This window comes from Melanerpes formicivorus, unplaced genomic scaffold (assembly GCF_026170545.1).
Source record: "Melanerpes formicivorus ecotype bairdi unplaced genomic scaffold, bMelFor1.0.p_v2 SCAF_12, whole genome shotgun sequence".
In the NCBI taxonomy this organism is placed as follows: Eukaryota; Metazoa; Chordata; class Aves; order Piciformes; family Picidae; genus Melanerpes; species Melanerpes formicivorus.
The window spans coordinates 1,002,088-1,016,594 of record NW_027142364.1 but is presented as its reverse complement, the minus strand read 5'-3'; the positions used below and the strand labels follow the sequence as shown (position 1 = coordinate 1,016,594).

At 50.1% G+C, this 14,507-nt stretch overlaps 1 protein-coding gene across 1 annotated transcript; it reads left to right on the top strand.

Annotated features, from left to right (window-relative positions):
• The first annotated feature begins 4,194 nt into the window (after positions 1-4,194).
• Positions 4,195-5,708, top strand: RAP2B (RAP2B, member of RAS oncogene family). Its single transcript, XM_068144883.1, has one exon. The coding sequence runs from the start codon at positions 4,285-4,287 to the stop codon at positions 4,834-4,836; it is 552 nt and encodes a 183-aa protein (XP_068000984.1). The 5' UTR covers positions 4,195-4,284; the 3' UTR covers positions 4,837-5,708.
• Positions 5,709-14,507: the final 8,799 nt, after the last annotated feature.

Here is a 14,507-nt window from a genome sequence, read left to right as displayed (position 1 = left end):
GAAGCCAGCTCACCCCACTGCAACCAGCTCCACTGGCAGCACCCAGCAGGACCTTGGGCCTGAGTCACTCAGCCCTTTGTCTTATCAGCTTCTTTCTGCTTATCTGGGTGTTGAGCAGATGGAACAGTTTCACTTATAATAAAACTGGTCTGCCCATGGAATTACCCTGACTATCTCACTTAACTCCTTGTGCAGACATTTTGCTTCCAGAAGAAGCACACCTAATGCCACTGGCTGAAGATAAACAGCCATGAGGCAGCCTTGTTCAAGATACACACTGCCACAAAGAGCTAGCAAGAGTAACTCAGGGTGCAGACAAGTTAATTATTAGAGTTAAGCACTGCTGGCATGCCAGGCTGCTGGCTTTGATGAAGAATTGTGAAAGGTCTTTTCTCCCCTCAGTGTGAATCTTCTGTAATTTGGAATGCAGGAAAACAAGTGCACTTCTGAACCAACCACATCACCCAGACACAGAAGCCCCCAGCTCTTTGCACAGCCCCCTGGGGCAGAGCACGACAGCAGAGGAGGTTAATTAGAGTGATGTATTTCATCACCTTCTGACCTGGATTTAGGGTTACTGGAAAGGAAAAAATGAAGGGTTATGAAGATGCTGAGGGATCTGGAGCATATCTATGAGGAGGAAAGGGCTGCGAGCCCTGGGGCTGTGGAGCCTGGAGAAGAGCAGCCCCAGAAGGAATCTGAGCAATGCTCAGCGAGAGCTAAAGGCTGGGGGGCAAGAGGCTGGGGCCAGACTCTTGCCAGTGCTGCCCAGGGACAGGACAAGGGGCAATGGGCACAAACTGAAACCCAGGAGGTTCCATCTGAGCAGGAGGAGAAAGTTGTTTGGTGTGAGGGTGCTGGAGGCCTGGAGTATGCTGCCCAGAGAGGTTGTGGAGTCTCCTGGTGTGGAGAGCTTCCAATCCCCCCTGGGCATTGTGCTGCTGGGCAAGCTGCTGTAGGTGCCCTGCTGGAGCAGGGGGGGTGGCCTGGATGAGCTCCAGAGTTCCCTTCCCTTCCAACTCCACCATGCTGGGCTTGTATCAAGGACTGAGTGGAAGAGAGTAGGACAGAACCCACTGCTGACAGGTTTTCAAAGACAGTCAGCTGCTTCCACTGTTACTCCTGAAATGAGCCCTACATCCCAGGCACAAAATCTTGCTGACTTTTGGTTACAGCTTGCCAGGATATTTTTGGGCTGAGGGCCGAGTGCTGAACACTACTACTCAACAGGAGCAACCCCCATTGAACAAGGAAAAGGAAAGTCATTGCTTCAGACCAAGGGACACGCTGAATAATGTCAGACACCATTGTGACAAATAAACCAAAGCCACTGGTAGCTACTGCTGAAGGGAGAGGAGGTTTTCTTGATCCAATATCCACACAACAACCTAAAACCACCACTGGTTTTGAAGCAGTTATTAAAACTCACAAATGCCTTAATGAACACTCCCATTTTTGTGCTCAAACCATCTCCTCCTTCCTCCAGCTCCACCAAAGGAACTCCAACCAACCTAAATCATCCTGCTGGTGAACACAAATGAAAGATTTCTTTGTATGCCACTGAATTGAGAGCTAATTCAGAGCCATTTTGCTCATTTGCATATATTCAAGGTGAATGAACACTGACATTTGGCCAGTGCTGGAAGAAAAAACACACCTCAGTGCAGTTCTGCACTTTGAACAGCACAGAAACTAAGATTATTTTATCTTGGTTACCCTCAGCAGTTGTTCTCCTTTTACCTCAAGGTGTGCTGCTCCTATCAGTGTCACAGACTAGCAGGATGGGAGTGACAGGGCAGCAGCACTCCCCCAGAGCACTCTGAGTCTTCTCAGTACAAGTGGTTTCTATAGGATGATGAAGCAGCTAAGCCACTAACACTTCAGTGAATCAGCAGCTCTCTCATGATTTCCAGGGAGCATCTCAGGTACAGGAAGTGAAATGACTGTCTGCAACATTCCCAGAGCCTCAGGATTTGCTCAGCAGCACTGCTAAATGAAGACACCCCTGGATTCTTCAGTCAGGCTGAAAATGAGGAGCAATTCACCCTTCAGCTCTTTGTGTTTGGCCCCAGTGGCTCCTGAGGAGAAGCCACACCAGAAGGGCCTGTTCTCATCACAGCCCCAACAACTGTGGTAGGACCTGCTTACAACATGGACCTCAGAACGGATGATGCACAACTGAGAGCAGAAAAGGGCACCAAGAATCCCCAGAGGACCAGTGGCAGTGCTGAACTCATGGGCTGAGCACTGTGAATTCTGGAAAAAGAAAGAATTGAAGCATAGAATTGTCAGGGTTGGAAGGGACCTCAAGGATCAGCCAGTTCCAAACCCCCTGCCATGGGCAGAGACACCTCACACTACAGCAGGTTGCTCACAGCCACATCCAGCCTGGCTGCAAACACCTCCAGGGATGAGGCTTCCACCACCTCACTGGGCAACCTGTGCCAGGCTCTCACCACCCTCATGGGGAACAACTTCTTCCTCACATCCAATCTCAATTTCCCCACTTCTAGTTTTGCTCCATCTCCCCCAGTCCTATCACTCCCTGACACCCTCAAAAGTCCCTCCCCAGCTTTCTTGGAGCCCCTTCAGATCCTGGAAGGCCACAACGAGGTCTCCTTGGAGCTTTCTCTTCTCCAGACTGCACAACCCCAACTCCTTCAGTCTGTCCTCATAACAGAGCAGCTCCAGCCCTCTGCTCATCCTCCTGGCCCTTCTCTGGACACGCTCCAGCACGTCCAGCAGAATTTAGGTCTCTGTGAGCACTGTTCAGGGGCAACAGAATCCTGTTTATAAAACTTATTTCAAACCCTTTGCCTTTGCCCACAACACAACCTGTTTCCCCAAGCACTGTGTTTAAATTGTAAACAAGCAGGTAGAAAGGTCCTGCATGCCACAACCTACGTGGATAAATACTGAGAAGAGTAAAAGCACTGGGTAGGATAGTAAAGCAAAGACTGGAAGCTGCCAAAATAACTAATGATATTCTCTTGAAAGGAATGTCTGATTGATAGAAAGGCCAAGGAATGGCTTCTACAAACAGTGGCAGACAGCCCAGCCCCATCAGCCAACCCCAACAGGCCAAACTGCTGCTCAGAGGCACACAGTGCACATGGCGCCAACAGCTGGCACCTGCCACATCTTCAGCCTGAGAGACCAGCCAGTCCTGACAGGGACGACACAGAAGCTGGGGTGTCCTGGAAGGAGTTACTGAGCAGCTGCTACGGCCTCCTCCCAGCTCGGGGTAGAGAGCACACAGTCTGGCCAGCCCCAGCCTCCTCTCCTGGGGAAGCCTTTCCCATCAGAGACGGTTTGTCCCGGCAGGGAATGGGCACTGCAGAGGGAGCTGGGCTAAGGAGTCGAGGCGGCCGCTCAGGGACCCCCACGCCCTCCAGGTCGCTCCTGCGGGGGCCGCAGCAGGCAGCCCCTCCCACGGGAACGCTGGTACCGGGTGCCCCTGGCCAGGGACGATAGAGCGGCAGGGCCCGGGGTGGGCAGATAACCGGCCGTGCCCTGCGCCGATAACGGGGCAGGGGCACCTGGAGCCGCCGGCAGCCCGGGGTCAGCGCGACTCTTCCCGCGTCGGGCGAGCCCGGTCCGCTCCTGAGCCCCGCCAGTGCCTCCCCCGGCGCGCCGAGGCTGCCGGCGGAGGGCACACGGCGCGCCCCGGAGCTGCTCCGGAGGGAACCCCTCCACTGCCTCCCTAAGGATGCTGGCGGCCGGGACACTCCCGCGGTCCCAATCAACTCCGCTCCCGCCGGACGGCAGCGGCGGGGGCCTGCCGAGCGGGGCGGAGCGGGGCGCTGCTGCCCGCCCCGGGAAGCCAACGTGGGCGTGCGGCGGCGGCAGGCTGGTGGCGCTGGACCGGGGCGGGCCGCGGTGCCACATGGGCCGCAGAAACGCCGTCCCGCCGCGGGGAGCGGGCCGCTACCAGAGCCTTTCTCACTCTCTTCTTCCTCCTCCTCCTCTTCCTCTTCCTCCTCCCCACTGCCGGCGGCGGCGGCTCTGCGCAGGCGCCACTCGGGGAGCGGCGTCCGCCCGCGGGGCGCGGCGCGGTTCCGCGTAGCGCGGCCGCCCCTTCCCCGCCCCGGAGGGCACCGCACGGCGCCAGTGAGCGCCCGGCGGGGCGTGCACGCTCCTTCTCCTTCTCCTTCTCCTCCCTCCCTCCCTCCTTCCCCTCCCTCCTTCCTTCCCTCCTTCGCCTCCCTCTCTCCGCCCGCCGTGAGGGCGGGAGGGAAGCGGCAGCCCCGAGCGGGAGCCGAGGGAGGCGGCGCGCCGGGAGCCATGCGGGAGTACAAGGTGGTGGTGCTGGGCTCGGGCGGCGTGGGCAAGTCCGCCCTCACCGTGCAGTTCGTGACGGGCTCCTTCATCGAGAAGTATGACCCCACCATCGAGGACTTCTACCGCAAGGAGATCGAGGTGGACTCCTCGCCGTCGGTGCTGGAGATCCTGGACACGGCGGGCACCGAGCAGTTCGCCTCCATGCGGGACCTCTACATCAAGAACGGGCAGGGCTTCATCCTGGTCTATAGCCTGGTGAACCAGCAGAGCTTCCAGGACATCAAGCCCATGCGGGACCAGATCATCCGGGTGAAGAGGTACGAGAGGGTGCCCATGATCCTGGTGGGCAACAAGGTGGACCTGGAGGGCGAGCGGGAGGTCTCCTTCGGGGAGGGCAAAGCCCTGGCCGAGGAGTGGAGCTGCCCCTTCATGGAGACCTCGGCCAAAAACAAAGCCTCGGTGGACGAGCTCTTCGCGGAGATCGTCAGGCAGATGAACTACGCCTCGCAGCCCAACGGGGACGAGCAGTGCTGCTCCTCCTGCGCCATCCTCTGAGGGCAGCGGGGGCTGGCTGCGGGGACACGGCGGTGGCGGCCGGCGGGGGAACGGCGGCGGCGGCGGCGGGAGCGGCCCCGCAGCCCCGGCCGGAGCCCGCCCTCGGCAAGCCGCCGAGAACGAACACACACCCCCCCCCCACGCACAAAACAAAGCAAAACAAAAAAAATCGAGAAAGAAGAAATCATCGTGTTGGAAATGTGGCTTTTTTCGGCATGTACGTTTCGTCCAGTCTTGGTCGTTGAATATTTGTGTCTGCCCCGCGCTGGCAGCGGGCACGGGGCGGAGAGCTCCGGGGAGCCGCGGAGCCTGCAAGCCCGAGAGAACGGAGCCGGGGCGGGGGGGGGGGCGACCCCCGGGGGCACGCCGAGGAGATCGGCGGTAGCGGTGCTGAGCCTCCCTCCCGGAGACCGAGCCCCCGCCCCGGGACACGCCGAGAAGAGCGGTGCCCATCTGCCCCCCGACCCCAGACACGCGTGGAGCCCCCGCCGGCGGCCCGAGGATCTCTATGCAAAGTTGGGGTGGCTGTGCCGGGGGCGTCCGGCCGGGAGAATTGCACATCTGAACTGGGACTGTGCCTCCAACACTGGTGCCAGTACAGTGCGTGTGGGGGGGGCCAGCAAGTGTCTGCTGATGATTCGTGAAATAATTCTCTATTTTGTTTACCTGCTGTATCGGATGGGAGTTTTATCAGGAGAGTGGTAGCGTGGTGGGTTTCTCCTGTTTGGTTTTGTTTGGTTGGTTTGATTGGGTTTCGTTCATTTTGTTGGGGTTATTTTTTTTGTTTGTTTGTTTTTTTGGTTGTTGTCGTCTTTTTTTGTTTGTTTGTTTTGAAATCAGCTGTGAAAATGTTACAAATCTGCACAATTTTTGAGGCGTGCGTGTGTGTGTGATTTCCTTTTTTGTTTGCCTTGTTCCTCGGCGGGTGGGAGCGGTGGTGGTTTTGTTCCCAGGGTTGTTTTTGTTGATTTCGGTTTGCTTGGTTTTTTTGGTTTGTTTTTGGTTTTGGTGTTTTCGTTCGGTTTTCTTTTTCCTTTGGGTTGGCAATAACTGATTTTGATGACTCGCTCTCTGAAAGTGCAAAGACTTCCTATATGTGATGCAGGGCCAAACAGCAACCTTGTGTCCATAGAGTGCCTTCAAAACTCAGCTGTTCCAGCCGGTGCCAACCTGTGAAAGCTCCACAGAATCCCATTATCTGCTACCCCCCCCCTTCTCCCCCCCCCCCCCAAGAAAAAAACACCACCCCTACTTAACAGTTTCCTTGCAGTAATCATACAGAGCAAGCCAGGACAAAAGGGCCTATTGTTAGTGGAATTTATTTCTTCTTTCCATCTGAGCCTTTTAACTGTTCTTTCCATGTCTTGCAAGTTTGGCCTTCATTTGCTTCAAATTGACAAGAATTTAGCCTTTTGGGATTTTGGAGGGGTGGGCTTTATTTTCTTTTTCCTATATTTTTCTCCCTTTCCCTATTTTTTGTCCCCCTATTTTCCCCCCCCCCCCTTTTTTTCCCCTACCCCCTCCCCCTTTTTTTTTTCCCCCCTCTCTTTTTAATTCCCCCCTTTTGTTTTTTTTATTTTTCCCTCTTTTTTTTTCCCCCTCCCCCTTTGGTTTTATTGTGGGATGTACCTCCAGCCAGCACATCCTTTGTGATGTCCCAAGAACATCCTAACGACTGTCATTTTGAATTCCAGACGTGCATTCAGGAGATGTTTATCCATTTGAAGAGTTTGGGGGGTTTTGGGGTTGGTTTTTCATTTGTTTTTTTAGAAGACAACTTTGTGCTCTTTTATGTGCCACAGGAAACACCTAACTTGCCACACAGGCTGTCGGTCTTGAGCTCTGTCTTAGGAGAGGCGAAAGGCATTGGGGGGGTGGCCTCCACTTAGCTAAGGACAGTGTTTTAAAAAAGGAAAGGTAAAGGCCAGTATTGCTGTTTTGCCTACTTTTTAGTCATTTTGAATGCCATTTTTTCATCTGTGTTTAAGTGCTGACCCGGTGAAGCCAGGGTGTGAGTGAAAAGGCTGTGCTCAGTAGGGCAGCTTTAGGAAGGCAGAGTGGCTTTAATGCAAGTGGCTTTGTAATATCAGGCCCTTCCTTGCTGGAAACAGTGGTGAAATTCTACAGCTCAGTTATCCCTAAAATGTAAACTTTTCACCTAATTGCATTATAACTCCTTCACAATTATGCATCAGACCATTGGTTCTTTCTTGGTGTGCCAGAGGGGTTGGGGTGGGAGGACACCTGTACCTTCTGTCACTTGGAAGATCTAGGGAGTTTGTTCCCCTCCAGGATCTTCCTCTTGTAGCCCTTTAAACATTAGCACAACCCCCCTGAAATTTTAGTTTTCTTTGCTTTCTCCCCTTCCCCTCTCCCAAGAAGACTTGAAATTAGCTTGCAGCATGCAAGCAAAAGCTGAGGAATGATGTGTAAAGGGGTTTTTAATCAGGCCAACTGAAAACTAGCTGGCATGACTCCTGGTAATGTCTTCTGTTTTAAGTAGGAAAACTTTTTTTGCTTCAGCTCTGGAAGAAGAGTGTTTAGCATGAGTTTCATTCTGTGTATTGACATGGAAATGATAATCTTGTGGTTTAGTTGAAAATTGGAGGCTTAATTTTAGCAGCATCCTGCATCTAATGAAACATCTGGAGAAGATGATACACTGAACTGTTGAGCATTTAACTCTTGGGAGCTCACTCACGTGTCCTTCAAAACAGCTAGGAACTGTTCTTGATGCAATCAGTCAGGTTGTATCAGCCAGACTGATACAATCACAGCTCAAAACAATGATGGGCCCTCGACATCTGCTTGGGGCCTTCACATCACCAATTGGTCCAGCCACTTCTTTTTAAGTGAGAACTGAGAACCCCTTTGCAGCTTATCTCCCAGAAATCATAGTATCATAGAATTGTCAGGGTTGGAAGGGACCCCAACAGGGATCATCCAGTTCCAACCCCTATGTCATGGGCAGGGACACCTCACACTACAACAGGTTGCTCACAGCCGCATCCAGCCTGGCCTTAAAAACCTCCAGGGAAGAGGCGTCCACCACCTCCCTGGGCAACCTCTGCCAGTGTCTCAAATGATTCAGATGTCTGCAATGATTTAGAAGCCACCTCCTCAAAGACTTCCATGCTAGAGGGACAGGGGAATGATGCTTACTGGCAGTAGGGGCTTGTTTTAACACAGACACTGCATTGAAAACCAGGAAAGCTTGACTGCTGCTGTGTCTGCAGTAAGAAAAATGCCATAAATGTGCATCTCAGCTACTGCTATGGCTCAGTTTTGCCTTAAACTCCATAGGATTAATCCAGTGTTTAGCACCCAACAAACAGGCCTTGCTCCCCGTTCAGCGCGCTGAAAGCAAGCTCTGGAATCACACAACCCTTGAGGTCGGAAAAGACCTCTCAGGGATCACCAAGCCCAACCTTCTACCACATTTTAAAAGCAGGTGTTTGATCTGGTCTCCCCAAGAGGCAGCAGGTCCTTCCTGCTTTCCCAACTGCTTGGCTTGTGGTGTGGGAGCACTGTAAAACCGGGTGGGCTTCAGCGCGTGGCGGCACAAAATCCCCCCCCAGCCTCAGCCTGACAGAGCAGCTGTGGATTCTGCTGGGCTGTTTTGTAGTTCTTGCCAAAAAAAAACACCCCAACCCCCCCCCCAAAAGGTGTGTTTGTTAAACAGGTGAATCATTTCAGAAACCATGGCATGGGTCTGATGGGAGTTTTGAATGTATTTCGGTGTTCAATGTCCTCTTGTGACGTGGTGAGGACACTACGGAACCTAGAGCTCGGTTGTCTGATCTTCCAAATAACTCTGAAGTGTTTTGGTGCTTGTTAAACATAGGCCTTGTCTATAAAGTAGGGGAAAAAAATAACAAAAAGAAGAAAAAACAGCGACAACAACAACAAAAAGTCATAACTGCTTTAAACTTGACTGAATAATGAAAGCTATATTAGCTTCTCCACTTGAGGAAATGTTGTATCAGTCTAAAGGTACTCTTCTTATTCCTTTTTCCCTGTGGGAATATGTTCTAGCTGTGTGGATACAAAGGTGGGATATAGCTCTTTTTTCACAGTGAGAACTGCCAATATTTAATTGTTTGGGAGAAAAAATGAAAAAAGAAAAAAAAAGAAAAAAAAGGGAAAACTAAAAAAAGGAAAAAAAAGGAAAAGGAAAAAAGGAAAGGGGGAAAAAGGAAAGAAAAAAAAAGAAAAAAGGGAAAAAAGAAAAAGGAAAGGAAAATAAGGAAAGAAAAAGAAAAAAAAGGACAATGAGGAAAGAAAAAAAGGAAAATAAGGAAAGAAAAAGTAAAAAAGAAAGGAAAATAAGGAAATAAAAGGAAAATGAGGAAAGAAAAAAAAGGAAAGGAAAACAAGGAAAGAAAAAGTAAAAAAGAAAGGAAAATAAGGGAAAAAAAGAAAATAAGGAAAGGAAGAAAAAAAAAGGAAAATAAGGAAAGAAAAAGTAAAAAAGGAAAAGAAAATAAGGAAAGAAAAAGTAAAAAGAAAGGAAAATAAGGAAAGAAAATGAAAAAAGGAAAGGAAAATAAGGAAAGAAAATGAAAAAAAGGAAAAGAAAATAAGGAAAGAAAAAATAAAAAGAAAGGAAAATAAGGAAAGAAAATAAAAGGAAAGGAAAAGGAAAGAAAATGAAAGGAAAATAAGGAAAGAAAATGAAAAAAAGGAAAGGAAAATAAGGAAAGAAAAAGGAAAATAAGGAAAACAAAAAAAAGAAAGGAAAATAAGGAAAGAAAATGAAAAAAGGAAAGGAAAATAAGGAAAGGAAACGAAAAAAAGGAAAGGAAAATAAGGAAAGAAAACGAAAAAAAGGAAAGGAAAATAAGGAAAATGAAAAAAGGAAAATAAGGAAGGAAAATGAAAAAAGGAAAGGAAAATAAGGAAGGAAAATGAAAAAAGGAAAGGAAAATAAGGAAGGAAAATGAAAAAAAAAAAAAAGGAAAAAAATGAAAAAGAAAAAAAGAGGAAAGGGAAAAAAAAAAGAAAAAAATAAAGGGGGAAAAAAAAAAAGAAAGAAAAAACCAGACATTCCCAGCCAAAAAAATCCTTCCTGCCAGAGCAGAAATTGTGTAAACAAGGCCTTAGTTTAAGGCTCACGGTCTCATGGCCACGTGTCTTTGCTGTACATAATGATTGTATTCCTTCAAACCCAAGCCTGTTCTGTTTGCAAGAAAAAGTGTCTTGAAATCCTGGTCTCTGTGATTTGTGACTGTGCCACTTGTTCTCCACCTCGTGCTCAGTTCCAGTGTGGTTCTGCTCTACGCCACGCTCAGGCTTTTGTCGGTGCTTGATGGTTCTGGAGCTGCCGTTGAACTCTGTGGCTGTGGGACTCCTGGCGGTTCTGCTTCTCTCAAAAGAATGTACAGCAAATTTTTGGGGTTGTTTTTGGGGTTTTTTTTTTGCAAAGGGCATTTTCAATAAAGGGCAGCTGGCTCTTTATGACCTCTTCATGTGGATCCTCATTGCGTGCAGGCCTTGTTGAGGGGTCGCCTCTCAGAGTACAGAATACAGAATTCACCAGGTTGGAGCCTCCAGGAGTGGCAAAGTGCAGGGAATTCTGTGCTCTGAAGGAATTTTCTGGGGAAAGGGATGGCACTGCTTGTTCTTCCCTTGTTTCAATCAAAGCACACCTCCCACAGCTAAATGGCAAATGGTTGGAGCCCTGCTGCAGGGTAGAAGCCCTCTTCCTCTCTAGGTTTGTTATAGCAGGCAGCCCAGACACATTGCTATATGGACCTTCACTCTTTCATTGGGATCCACTGCTTTGGAGTGCCTGTTCACGTTCTGGTGATATGTGAGCCCTGCTGTAGAAGCAGAGATGTGTATGAGCTCTGTGCAAAGGGGAAATGGTTTTAAATCATCAGCTGCATAGCTTGCAGCCTGCTCCTGCAGGGCTTCCAAGTCTCCAGCACATGCGTGTGTCAAAAGCATTCTCCTTCCTGCCACACTGCTACAGACCTTCACTTTTGTAGGAATCCCAACACCTGCCCAACTTCTAAGATGCTTTCTTTGGGGCTGACATCCCTTGGTAAATGTGTGCATAGCAGTGAGAAGGGGGGCAACAGCAGCTCTGGAGTTCAAACAGCTCGAGATGCTCAAGTGTGGCACTGTGTGAGAAACGGAGTGGGAGGGCATTGCTGGGCTGGGTATGTTGGGTTTGGGGCATTTTGTGGTCTGGGGGGTTTAGTTTGAGTGACCTAAGGGGTTGTTAGGCCACAGTCAAGAACCTTGCTGTATTTGCCAAGTTAGGAGTCTGTGTGTGTGTGCATTCTGACTTCACTGGGGTTGAAACTGAAGCTCTTGCCCTCACCACAGATGATCTCAACCTCTGGGATCTCAGTTCTGCGTGCAGCCAGTACACCATGCTGAAGAAAACGCCCAGTGAAACCTCAACTGGTTGAGCAATCGTGGGCTAGAGCTGAGAAATGTACACATGGAGAGCTTCAGAAGAGCCAGTACAATTTCCCTGGAGCTGCTGGAGATTTTTTGGAGGGGGTGTGTGTGCTCTGATCCCCATCATGTGCTGCTTTACTGCTGTCGGTGCTAGAGCAAAGTCGGTCAGTAGCATATTGTGCGTAAAGCAAATGCTGCATCATAGAATCTCAGGCTGCTTTGGGTTGGAAGGGACCTGGAAGATCATCTAGTTCCAACCTCCCCCTCCCATGGGCAGGGACACCTCCTCGACCAGGTTGCTTAAGGCCCCAACCAGCCTGAAAACCCCACAACTTAACCTGCAATATCTTAACGCTTCAAAACTGACCACAACTTGGAAGTTGTTCAAATAAGCCTTGAAGTACTGGAACCAGCTGCTCTGTAATGGCTTCATTTGGGTTTTTTTGGCAGGGGTCTTCTGGAGGTTTGGGCAGAGATGCTGATGGTTTGGTGATCCTTGTGCAGGGATTTTTAGGAGAATGGGGTCTGAGGTGGAACTTCTGCTCTAGTGACTTCAACTTCAGAGCGCTGATGGTCACAGCAGGACAGGAGGAGCTGGGAGCGTGTAAGGGTGAGATTAGTGGCAAGCTTGAAGGAACCACATCAATATCATGCTACCTCAGTGCAGTGCTGGGAGTTTGCTGCCAAGTTTACTTGATGATTAAGAAAGTAAAGATGAAAGCATGCTAATGAAGCACTTGACAATTCATTAAGTTTTCAGTGTTTCGAGATCTTCACTTCCCTCCTCCCCTGAGCGCTCTGCCCTGTTCCTATCAGCTGTTTTCTGCTGGCTTTCTGCTTTCAAATACTGTTGTTTGCTTTGCTGGGGGTTTTGCTTTCTCTTTGGTTTGCTAAACCTTCAGTTTCCCCTTTTAATTAGAGGAAGAAACAGAAAGGAGGCTCACGTCTGAATCGCTGTACAGCAGGAGCTAGCTGCCTGGATTCCAGGAACACATCCATCCACTCCACCTATTTATTTTTTTTTCTGCAAGGAAAACAAGGTTAAACTCTCTGTTTAAGGTATTTCCAAGGCCAGGGCTCTCAGCAGAGAAAGGGCTTGAAGAAGCTTATTTACCAAAGAACTAGGTCAGCCCGGGGAGTGAGTTAAGAGTTCACAGAGCCTAAGATATTTATTCACTTACAGTGTTACTGTACTTCAGCCTCTGAAGTGAGAGGGGAAAGTTACAGATTTCTGAGCATAAATATTTACACACAGGCATAAAGTGGTGTCTGGTATCCACAGTTTGGGAAGCATCCACATTTTTCTGCTCTGAGTGTAGAGTATCAGGGACTGGGTGCCTGCACTGGCTGAAGATCAGACCAGTAGTGTGGAAGCTTAGCTATGTATTTATTTAGGCAATTCCAAGCGCCTCAGAAGAGTTTCTTCTTGGTTGGTTTTAAGCATTTTTGGTCTGGCCCAAGCACTTCTGCTGTGGGGACAGGCTGAGGGAGCTGGGGGTGTTCAGCCTGGAGAGGAGGAGGCTCCGGGGATGCTGAATAGCAGCCTGCCGGTACCTGAAGCAGGCCTGCAGGGGGGCTGCAGAGGGACTGCTTGCAAAGGGCTGCAGTGACAGGACCAGGGGCAGTGGTTTGAAATTTAGAGATGGGCAGATTTAGATTGGATGCTAGGAACAGGTTCTGCACCCTGAAGGTGCTGGAACACACCCAGGGAGGTGTTTGGAGCCCCATCCCTGGAGCTATTCAAGGTGAGGCTGGACAGAGCTCTGGGCAACCTGATCTAGGGGAGGATGTCCCTGCTGACTTCAGGGGGGTTGGACTGGATGAGCTTTGGAGGTCCCTTCCAACCCAGACCATTCTATGATAAATATCCATGTGGTGACAGGATGGATTCAAACTGGAAGAAGCTGGCTTTAGATGAGACATTAGGAAGAGATTCTCCACAAGAGTGGTGAGGCACTGGAACAGGGAAGCTGTGGAGACTCCAAGCTTGGAAGTGTTAGAAGCCAGGTTGGATGGGGGCCTTGAGCGAGCTGGTCTGGTAGGAGGTGTCCCTGCCCATAAGGGCTTGAAACTAGTTCATCTTTAAGTTCTTTTCCAACTTTGACCAAAGCAGTCTGTGATTCTCTGAGTGCAAAACCAGAAGCTGCCTGTGGTTCCTGAAGGTGTGCAGCCTTTTCCCAGTTGCAGGGATAACAACCTGTTGGACTTGTCTGGACTGTTTGTGGTCAGTGCTGCCTGTGAACAGAGCTTCTGGCTTGTGTCTCTCCTCTGTCTTCCCAATGATAAGGAAATGGAGACCAAACCTCTCTTGAGTGAAACTCTGAGAGCTCATGGGCTGACATTCTGGGACCTTTACAGATACCTTGATGATAGATTGGAATTGCTGAACATACAGATGGCTGCAGCTTGTCTCAGGAGTTCGTAGGACACCAAGCTCCTCATCACTCAGGGCTTCTCAGCACTTGGGAGTCATTAACTGGAATTAATTGAGTTGATTTGGTAGATGTGTTTGTGCATACTAACATGAAGACATAAACTGGCTTACTCCAGGGTGTAAACAAACCTTGCAGTGTGTTGGGTATCCCAGCTGCCTGCATGCAGAAACTAACACAAGTCAAGAGGAGCGTGGCCAGCAGGGCTGGGGAGGTTCTGCTCCCCCTCTGCTCTGCCCTGCTGAGACCACAGCTGCAATCCTGTGTCCAGCTCTGGGCTCCCCAGCTCAAGAGAGACAGAGACCTGCTGGAGAGAGTCCAAGGGAGAGTCAGGAGGATGCTTAGGGGACTTGAGCATCTCCCCTGTGAAGAGAGACTGAGAGCCCTGGGGCTGTTTACTCTGGAGAAGAGAAGGCTGAGAGGGATCTGATCAATGCCTACCAATAGGTGAGGGCTGGGGGGCAAGTGGAGGCGGCCAAGCTCTTTTTGGTTGTGCACAGACAAGGAACAGTGGATACAAGCTTGACCATAGAAGGTTTCAGTTCAACATGAAGAGAAACTACTTTGCAGTGAGGGTCACAGAGCCCTGGAGCAGGCTGCCCAGAGAGGTTGTGGAGTCTCCTTCTCTGGAGGCTTTCAAACCCCACCTGGATGCATTCCTGTGCAGACTCCCCTGGGTGACCCTGTTCTGGCAGGGGGTTGGACTCAATGATCTCTGGAGTTCCCTTCCAGCCTCCACCATTCTGTGAACTTCCTGAGCCAGGCTGTGTTTGTGCCCTGACCACCAGCACTGTCACTCATCTGACACCTTGCCTTGTCCTGCTTCTA